A 10,135-nucleotide genomic window follows, 5' to 3' on the forward strand; every position below is an offset into this window, starting at 1 on the left:
ATTGTGCTGACTATACTGATCTGCAGACAGTACAGTATAATCTGGTTGCCGGTTAGTCGTGGGAACGGGCACTATTTATTTATTTGGAGTCACTAAGGAGGGATCATTGTTGTAGGATTTTCTTACTGTATGCCACACAGAAGCCACTATGAAGGTGTGTTACACAGAAGGGATTGGGGGGGGGGCTAGAGTTTTAGGGTTTACTCACACAGGAGTGTGAGTAACACGGAGGACAAGATGACCGGGCTCAGGCTCACAGAGGACAAGATGACCGGGCTCAGGCTCACGGAGGACAAGATGAGCAGGCTCAGGCTCATGGAGGACAAGATGAGCAGGCTCAGGCTCATGGAGGACAAGATGACCGGGCTCAGGCTCACGGAGGACAAGATGAGCAGGCTCAGGCTCATGGAGGACAAGATGAGCAGGCTCAGGCTCATGGAGGACAAGATGAGCAGGCTCAGGCTCATGGTGGACAAGATGACCGGGCTCAGGCTCAAGGAGGACAAGATGACCGGGCTCAGGCTCACGGAGGACAAGATGACCGGGCTCAGGCTCACGGAGGACAAGATGACCGGGCTCAGGCTCACGGAGGACAATATGACCGGGCTCAGGCTCACAGAGGACAAGATGACCGGGCTCAGGCTCACAGAGGACAAGATGACCGGGCTCAGGCTCACGGAGGACAAGATTAGCAGGCTCAGGCTCACGGAGGACAAGATGAGCAGGCTCAGGCTCATGGTGGACAAGATGACCGGGCTCAGGCTCACGGAGGACAAGATGAGCAGGCTCAGGCTCATGGAGGACAAGATGAGCAGGCTCAGGCTCATGGTGGACAAGATGACCGGGCTCAGGCTCACGGAGGACAAGATGACCGGGCTCAGGCTCACGGAGGACAAGATGACCGGGCTCAGGCTCATGGAGGACAAGATGACCGGGCTCAGGCTCACGGAGGACAATATGACCGGGCTCAGGCTCACGGAGGACAAGATGACCGGGCTCAGGCTCACGGAGGACAAGATGACCGGGCTCAGGCTCACGGAGGACAAGATGACCGGGCTCAGGCTCACGGAGGACAAGATGACAGGGCTCAGGCTCACGGAGGACAAGATGACCGGGCTCAGGCGCGCGGAGGACAAGATGACCGGGCTCAGGCTCACGGAGGACAAGATGACCGGGCTCAGGCTCACGGAAGACAAGATGACTGGGCTCAGGCTAGCGGATAATGAGCCCTAATGTAAACAGACCCGCGAAAATGTGAAGCCCTTGTAGGCTGATTGGACTGTTCATACTGACATGAGAATGCTCGCTGGTCGGCGGAGTGTCTCCCTTTTTACACGTGGCAGCGATCACTAGGACGATCGTTAATACGCCGGTTTGTCCCCATACAGATTGCATTGATCTGCAGTGCGTCCCGATGAACAGGCGCTTCCTTGCTGGCTGATCGCGGACATCGTGGCCTGATTGGGGAAACAACCTTCCGTACAAACCTAAACGTTAAGGCCCGGGGCCATATGACGACTTTACGCCCTGCATTAATGTCACCTTGTGATTGCCGTGGACTGCGCTTTCTTGTTAGTCTATGACACACAGTCACATCCGTACGCGCTTCTTCATGTGTCGCCACATACGGCAATATGAGATTTAATTATATTACAGAGTGCGGAAATGTGATCATTAAATACTATTGTATACATCTCTTCTTATGAGGCTCCAGCTGTGGGGAACTACAAGTCTCAGCAGAATTTCATACAGCAAGAACCCCCAGCATTCCTTGCCTGGAGACGTCACGGAGGGGGCGGAGCTCTCAGCTTGCGGGCTCCTCTCGTCGTCGCTATAGCAGTTCTCGCGAGGTTTGGTTTCTTCCCAAAGATGGCGGCGTCCATGGGGCAGTTGCTAAGCGCCCTGACGGGATCCGCGGAGCCCTTGGAGGAGCTGCGGAGTCTGAAGACAGCGGCTCTGGCCCTGCCGCTGAGCACCCTGAGGGAGCGGGTCCCGCAGCTGCCGTTGGGGGGCGTCTTCTCCGTCATGGCTGGCAATGACAAGTGAGTCAGCGGTACCGCAGTGTCGTCCTCCTTATACACCCCCATATATCGCTGCGCCCCAGTATAAGCCCCCCTGTATACCACTGTGCCGCCAGTATACGGCCCCCTGTAGACCGCTGCGCCACAGTATATCGCTGCTCCCGTTTGTAAATTGCTGCACCCCTGTATTCGTCCCCCTGTACATCACCACGTTGCCCTGTAAATCAGCATGCCCCCAGTATACGCCCCCCCCCCAGTATTGCCGCGCCCCAGTATATACCCCCGAATATAACTGCACCCCATTATACGCTCCTCTCCTTCCCATATTGCTGTGCCCTGCCTGCACCTTCATACATTCATGTGCCCCTATGTACATCTGCATATGAGGTGTATATAAGGGGAATATCCATATCCTCCCCCTTCCACCTTTGTAGACACTATTTGCACCCCCCTATAGCTGTGCCCCCGTATGGCGGATTCCTATATAGCCCATCTATTCCTTTACTGCCTTCTTGTAGAGTTTCTATTTCTATGTTCCCGTTATACACCCCCATATCCATGGTAACAGACACGTGTCCATCCACTGCAGCTTATTACACCCCCATATCCATGGTAACAGACACGTGTCCATCCACTGCAGCCTATTACACCCCCATATCCATAGTAACAGACACGTGTCCATCCACTGCAGCTTATTACACCCCCATATCCATGGTAACAGACACGTGTCCATCCACTGCAGCTTATTACACCCCCATATCCATGGTAACAGACACGTGTCCATCCACTTCAGCTTATTACACCCCCATATCCATAGTAACAGACACGTGTTCATCCACTGCAACCTATTACACCCCCATATCCATAGTAACAGACACATGTTCATCCACTGCAGCTTATTACACCCCCATATCCATAGTAACAGACACGTGTCCATCCACTGCAGCTTATTACACCCCCATATCCATAGTAACAGACACGTGTCCATCCACTGCAGCCTATTACACCCCCATATCCATAGTAACAGACACGTGTCCATCCACTGCAGCTTATTACACCCCCATATCCATAGTAACAGACACGTGTCCATCCACTGCAGCCTATTACACCCCCATATCCATAGTAACAGACACGTGTCCATCCACTGCAGCCTATTACACCCCCATATCCATAGTAACAGACACGTGTCCATCCACTGCAGCCTATTACACCCCCATATCCATAGTAACAGACACGTGTCCATCCACTGCAGCCTATCACACCCCCATATCCATAGTAACAGACACGTGTCCATCCACTGCAGCTTATTACACCCCCATATCCATGGTAACAGACACGTGTCCATCCACTGCAGCCTATTACACCCCCATATCCATAGTAACAGACACGTGTCCATCCACTGCAGCTTATTACACCCCCATATCCATGGTAACAGACACGTGTCCATCCACTGCAGCTTATTACACCCCCATATCCATGGTAACAGACACGTGTCCATCCACTTCAGCTTATTACACCCCCATATCCATAGTAACAGACACATGTTCATCCACTGCAACCTATTACACCCCCATATCCATAGTAACAGACACATGTTCATCCACTGCAGCTTATTACACCCCCATATCCATAGTAACAGACACGTGTCCATCCACTGCAGCTTATTACACCCCCATATCCATAGTAACAGACACGTGTCCATCCACTGCAGCTTATTACACCCCCATATCCATAGTAACAGACACGTGTCCATCCACTGCAGCCTATTACACCCCCATATCCATAGTAACAGACACGTGTCCATCCACTGCAGCCTATTACACCCCCATATCCATAGTAACAGACACGTGTCCATCCACTGCAGCCTATTACACCCCCATATCCATAGTAACAGACACGTGTCCATCCACTGCAGCCTATCACACCCCCATATCCATAGTAACAGACACGTGTCCATCCACTGCAGCTTATTACACCCCCATATCCATGGTAACAGACACGTGTCCATCCACTGCAGCCTATTACACCCCCATATCCATAGTAACAGACACGTGTCCATCCACTGCAGCTTATTACACCCCCATATCCATGGTAACAGACACGTGTCCATCCACTGCAGCTTATTACACCCCCATATCCATGGTAACAGACACGTGTCCATCCACTTCAGCTTATTACACCCCCATATCCATAGTAACAGACACATGTTCATCCACTGCAACCTATTACACCCCCATATCCATAGTAACAGACACATGTTCATCCACTGCAGCTTATTACACCCCCATATCCATAGTAACAGACACGTGTCCATCCACTGCAGCTTATTACACCCCCATATCCATAGTAACAGACACGTGTCCATCCACTGCAGCTTATTACACCCCCATATCCATAGTAACAGACACGTGTCCATCCACTGCAGCCTATTACACCCCCATATCCATAGTAACAGACACGTGTCCATCCACTGCAGCCTATTACACCCCCATATCCATAGTAACAGACACGTGTCCATCCACTGCAGCTTATTACACCCCCATATCCATAGTAACAGACACGTGTCCATCCACTGCAGCCTATTACACCCCCATATCCATAGTAACAGACACGTGTCCATCCACTGCAGCCTATTACACCCCCATATCCATAGTAACAGACACGTGTCCATCCACTGCAGCCTATTACACCCCCATATCCATAGTAACAGACACGTGTCCATCCACTGCAGCCTATTACACCCCCATATCCATAGTAACAGACACGTGTCCATCCACTGCAGCTTATTACACCCCCATATCCATGGTAACAGACACGTGTCCATCCACTGCAGCCTATTACACCCCCATATCCATAGTAACAGACACGTGTCCATCCACTGCAGCTTATTACACCCCCATATCCATAGTAACAGACACGTGTCCATCCACTGCAGCTTATTACACCCCCATATCCATGGTAACAGACACGTGTCCATCCACTGCAGCTTATTACACCCCCATATCCATAGTAACAGACACGTGTCCATCCACTTCAGCTTATTACACCCCACCCCCCGATGTTGATCCAGAGGAAGGCAAAAAAAGACCTAATAAAGTAGAAGCCAATTTTCATCATTTAAGGGAGAATCTTCCTTTCCGACTCCAATCTGGTAATCAGAATAACCCGCGGCTCAGCGCCCCTCTGAAGTCAGTAATGATTATAACATATATTGTATGTGTCCGGGCCCTCTTGTACCCTTTTCGTCCGCCATCACCGTGTCATCGGACTGGTCCACGGTCTCCCTGCTCCTACAGACCCCCTCTATAATCCCTCCTCTCCCCCCCGCAGGGAGTCGGTCTCGCTGTGTGTTGCGATTCTAGAGAGATTCCTTCAGGTCTTGGAGCCGCTTCACGTCGCCCGGAGTTATAAGGAGGAGCTGCAGAGGGGGCTGCACCACCCCGAGGATGCCGTCAAGCTGCTGAGTATATCGCAGGTGAGGCGGTGATTGGTTGCGTACTGCCGGCGGGGGCCGCCATGTCTTGCGCACGCTCTGTAACACTTTCCGTTGCAGGTCGGGAGGATCGTGGAAAGTTCGGAAGCGATGACAGAAATCCTGAACAACCAGGAGCTGCTGAAGCAAATGATTCTCTGCATCGGAGGAGACAAGATTGCTGTGGCGAAGGAGGTGAGCGCCGGCTGTCTGCCGTTATATGGGTGTATGCCATAGAAGGACAGGAGTGGGGGGGGGGGGCATAGCTCCGAGCGGGGCTGCGTACATTACACTGCACTCCACACAGCTGCCGATCTCTGGGAAATGGGACTTGAGATTCGTGCAGCACGTCTCGTTCCATTTCTTGTGACTGTTAGATCCGACGGTGTGGCGTCACGAGATGCCGGAGGGGAGTGAAGAAGCAGCGCAGCGTTTGGGTCTAAATGACTTTCCGTGTAGCTTTATGATCTCCGCTGTATACTTGCTCTGCAGGCTATCGCATCCCTCTCCAGGATCGCTCGGAGTGAACCCGGGCTACAGCTGCTGTTTGCGAACAACTTGTTAGCGGAGCTGCGATCGGTCATGGCCATCAGTGACGTCGTCCGTTACCGGGTGTACGAGGTGATTATACACCAGAGCTGTCCAGCTGAACATGTCACCCCCCCCCCCCCCCCGCTTAGCAAACCACCCAGCTTTCCCAGACCCCTCTATGGCTTATCTACATAATGTACTGATTTGTTCCGTTTTCCGCTATCACAAATTTGCCATTCGGGAATCTCAGAAAGTTGGCTGATGGCTTCATTGTAACTTTTAGGCCGCCTGCACACGGGAGGATTTGCATTGCAGAATCAGGAGTGGACGTCCGCCTCCGGATTCCACAGCAAATACCGCCCATGGCATGCTATGGCAATACGCGATTTCATGTCCACAAGTAGAAATCGGTTGTGATTTTTTTTAAATGTATTTTTTATTTTTTCTTCTCGCTCGTGGAGGAGAAATCACAACATTCTGCAATCTATGTGCGGGCTCCACATGTACAGCTTCCAATGAAGTCCATGGAAGCTGTCCGTTCCCCGGGGCCCTTCCGCAGTCATCATTGCGGAAAGGTTGCAGGATCCGTGTTATCGCCTAGCAACGGCGTGGGCTATTCTCTACTGCACATGTGCGCTGGTCGGCACATCAATAGAATAGAAACTGCCGGACAGGTACGCGGCGGTCACCAGCCAGGCACAGGTCTGCTGCAGGATTCCGCATGAATCCGACCCACCAGTGTGTAGTCAGCCTTAGGGTATGCTCCCACGTAGCGGAAAATGGTGGGATTTGTCCGACATGGAAAATCCACAGCAAAACTGCAATGTTTTGCATAAAAAAAGCATCAAAATCTACACTATTAGTGCGGCGTTTGACACGGATCCACGGTTGATTTCATCCTTTCAATAGAAGGGGTGAAATCAACTGCATTCACAGCACTGGTGTGGATTTTGGCGCAGAAATTATGCACTTTTTGGTTCATATTTTCCATAGCGCCATTCCGCACCCTTCTTCGCTGCGTGGGAATATACCCGTAATAGGGATCATTTTGGTTGTCACCTAGCTAGGATGACAAAACGGGGACTGATATTTCCCAGACACAGTTTTATGGGGCACAGTTGTCACCCCCAAAACATGTCCGCTCAATTATTGTGTGTGTTAGTGTTTGCTGTCTCTCTCCGTAGCTGCTGGTGGAGATCTCATCTGTGTCCACCGAGTCTCTGAGCTTCTGCGCCAATAGCGGTATTCTGTCCCAATTACTGGAGGAGCTGACGGGGGACGACGTCCTGGTGAGGTCAGTGGGATATCGTACACTAGAGTGCCAGTACATCTCCCACATGGCATTCGATGTGTTAACCTGTGTCGTCTTCTGTAGGGTCACCTGTGTAGAGATGGTCACTGCACTGGCGGGCACACTTCATGGGCGCCAGTATCTCGCCCAGCAAGGAATCATCGACAAGATATCGAATCTGATTGTCGGCGCCGATTCAGATCCGTTCTCGGGCTTCTATCTGCCAGGTGACAAGCTCAGGAACTTTGTGATTTCCTTTCTGTTCTTCTCCGCTCTTCAGTCTCATGATGCGGTTTGTGGTCTACAGGGCTGGTGAAATTCTTTGGAAATCTTGCGATCATGGACAGTCCGCAGCAGATCTGTGAACACTACCCTGCGTTCCTGCTGAAAGTGTTCGATATGGCAGAAGGCCACGAAAGCACCATGATTGGTGTTGCGGTGGACACTCTGGGGGTTCTGGGATCAAACATAGAAGGAAAACAAGTCCTACAGAAAACAGGTAAACGCTGCTGTCATTGGAGATTGGGGGGCTGCTGCTGTCGTAAATAGGAGTGGGGGCTGCTTCAGGCAACTGCTGCTGTCATTGTAAATATGTGAGGGCCGGCTGCTGCAAGTAACTGCTACTGTTGTGACTAGTTGCGGGGCTGCTGCAGCTATCCACTGCCGTCACTGTAAACAGTAGACAGGCCGCTGTAGGTAACCGCTGCAGTCATGATATTGCGTGGAGCTGCTGCAGGTAACTACTGTTATTTTAAATAAGGGCAGCGCTACCGCAGGTAAGCGCAGCTATCGTTACAAATAGTTAGGGGTTGGGCCTGCTGCAGGTAACAGCCTCCCTGGCACAGCTCGCTCTTTCTTCCTCTATCCCACCTCCTGTCAATTGTTTTTAGGTTGTTTTTCCAGCTTTGTTTTTGTAGAATTTCTTTTTTGTTTTTTTTTTCCCTCAGGAACCAAATTTAATAATGTTTTCAAGAAAATTGGACATCATGCGAGAAACGCCCCGACAGAGCTGAGAGTGCGATGTCTGGACTCCATCTCCTCCATCATGTACCTCCCGGTAGGTGTGCTTGTCAGCCTGTATAAGTGATGATGCCACAGGGTCAGCCCTCCCTGTCCTTACCGGGTGAAGTTGGATAGAAATCCTCATGCAATGATCTTCTCCTGCAGCCGGACCACCACACTGACGATCTTCTAGCAATGGCTGAGTCCTGGTTCAGGTGTCTGTCCAACCAACCGATGGAAATGTTCCGCAGCATCGCTGCCCAGCCGTTCCCGGAGCTGCACTGCGGAGCTCTCAAGGTTTTCATAGTAAGTTTCCTCTTCACCTGCACAGTTGCACCATCCCCAGTTACAATGAAGTAGAATGGCAATACCAGACCGGTCTGCCATTCGGGGAGCTGTAGTGGCGGCCATATTGTCACCCAGCTTTCCCAGTACAAGAAATAACTAAATGATTGTTTCCTGATGGGAGTTGTTTTGTCTTCCCTTAGGCCATCGCTAACCAGCCCTGGGCGCAGAGAATGATAATTGACAGTCCAGGATTTGTGGAGTATATTGTAGACCGAACCGTTGACCCGGACAAAGAATCTAAGGACGCCAAGTTTGAACTTGTAAAAGCTCTTATCAATGCCAAAACTACGGCGAAAGTGTTTGGGAATCAGCACTACCTGAGACTGCGCGCCTATCACAGGGAAGGCCCCTACTATGTCAAAGCCGTGTCCGCGGTGGCCGTGGAAGGAGCGGAGTAGGTAACAGGATGATTGGACGCTGGCACACTGCCCGGGCCCCCCTCTGTCGCGCTTGTGTACTTGCCTTTTAGGACATCTTTTGCTTCCCAAGAGCCGAGCTCCTGTCGGTCTGTTCTGGGGATCAGGTGGCAGACTCTCGAGAATCAAACATCTGCGTCAGAAATTGAAGAGGATCATGGTGGCGTTCCCTTCATTTCTGGCGATCAGCGGGATCACAGGGCACTGACTCCCATCCATGACATGTCAGAAGATGGGTACAGCTGAACTTTCCCTCTGAACTGAAGCTTTCTAATAGACTGAGTGGTTCAAGTTCTCACCATTCTCAAGATCTCTGCTTGCTGTCAGTGTATGTGAACTCTTGTTACCTGTAGGGGCTGCTAAGCTTGTCTTGTAGTCATTCAGGTAGGACAGACACCCTGAGGTAACATTTTAAACTTTTGGGTACAATCAGTTCTGTTGACTTACAGCAAGCAGAGGCGGTCAAACTAATAAGGCATTGAAGACCAAGTGATATTAGAAGGTTGCAGACTTTATTATGACCAAGCTCATATTAGTAATGGCGGTAGTTCCAGAAGAGGCACCCGACTGCTGGGCCATAACTGAAGCCGGCTTACTGCATGCAACTTTCATAAAAATATACAGAAAAACAACCTCTTTACCACTAATTTCTTGTTCGCACTGGCGTTGGTTGTTTCCATTCCTCTGTTCCATTTTTGGAGCAGAGAAGGTAAATGAAATGAAACGGAAACATTTCCTTTTTTTTTTTTTTTTTTTATTTAAACCTATTGAAATCCATGTGGGGGGGGGGGGGGGGGGGGGAGAATGATACATTTTTTTTTCTATCTTATTTTTTGTTTCCCTGCACCAAAAATGGAACAGAGTGATGGAAATCGGGGCTGTATGAGATGAGGACAGGCGGTGTGCCTCTCCTTGTCATGGTCATATCTGGTATTGCAGCTCAGCCCCGTTCAGTTAAATGGGTTTTCCAGGGCAGTACCATTGATTAACTATCCTCAGGTAAGGGTGAATGCACACAGGCAGCTTTGAATTGTGGAGTCCGGAGTCGGTGACC

The 10,135-nt window shown here is 50.8% G+C and overlaps 1 protein-coding gene across 1 annotated transcript; it reads left to right on the forward strand.

The window, feature by feature from the left end:
* Window positions 1-1,860: 1,860 nt before the first annotated feature.
* PSMD5 (proteasome 26S subunit, non-ATPase 5) lies at window positions 1,861-9,713 on the forward strand. Its single transcript, XM_066580312.1, has 10 exons — window positions 1,861-2,042; window positions 5,352-5,496; window positions 5,575-5,688; window positions 5,986-6,114; window positions 7,209-7,318; window positions 7,400-7,542; window positions 7,623-7,814; window positions 8,263-8,372; window positions 8,483-8,623; window positions 8,806-9,713. Exons 1-10 carry the CDS (start codon window positions 1,870-1,872, stop codon window positions 9,061-9,063), a joined length of 1,515 nt encoding a protein of 504 aa, XP_066436409.1. The 5' UTR covers window positions 1,861-1,869; the 3' UTR covers window positions 9,064-9,713.
* The last annotated feature ends 422 nt before the right edge of the window (window positions 9,714-10,135 follow it).

Source organism: Eleutherodactylus coqui, chromosome 10, assembly GCF_035609145.1.
Source record: "Eleutherodactylus coqui strain aEleCoq1 chromosome 10, aEleCoq1.hap1, whole genome shotgun sequence".
NCBI classification, from domain to species: Eukaryota; Metazoa; Chordata; class Amphibia; order Anura; family Eleutherodactylidae; genus Eleutherodactylus; species Eleutherodactylus coqui.

What these genes read in the sequence shown, in the direction of transcription:
- PSMD5 (XM_066580312.1), top strand. Translation starts at nt 1,870, where the DNA reads ATGGCGGCGTCCATGGGGCAGTTGCTAAGCGCCCTGACGGGATCCGCG. An exon ending in AGATTGCTGTGGCGAAGGAG is followed by an intron (nt 5,689 to 5,985) that starts GTGAGCGCCGGC and finishes CTTGCTCTGCAG; the next exon opens with GCTATCGCATCCCTCTCCAG. An exon ending in ACAAGTCCTACAGAAAACAG is followed by an intron (nt 7,815 to 8,262) that starts GTAAACGCTGCT and finishes TTTTTCCCTCAG; the next exon opens with GAACCAAATTTAATAATGTT.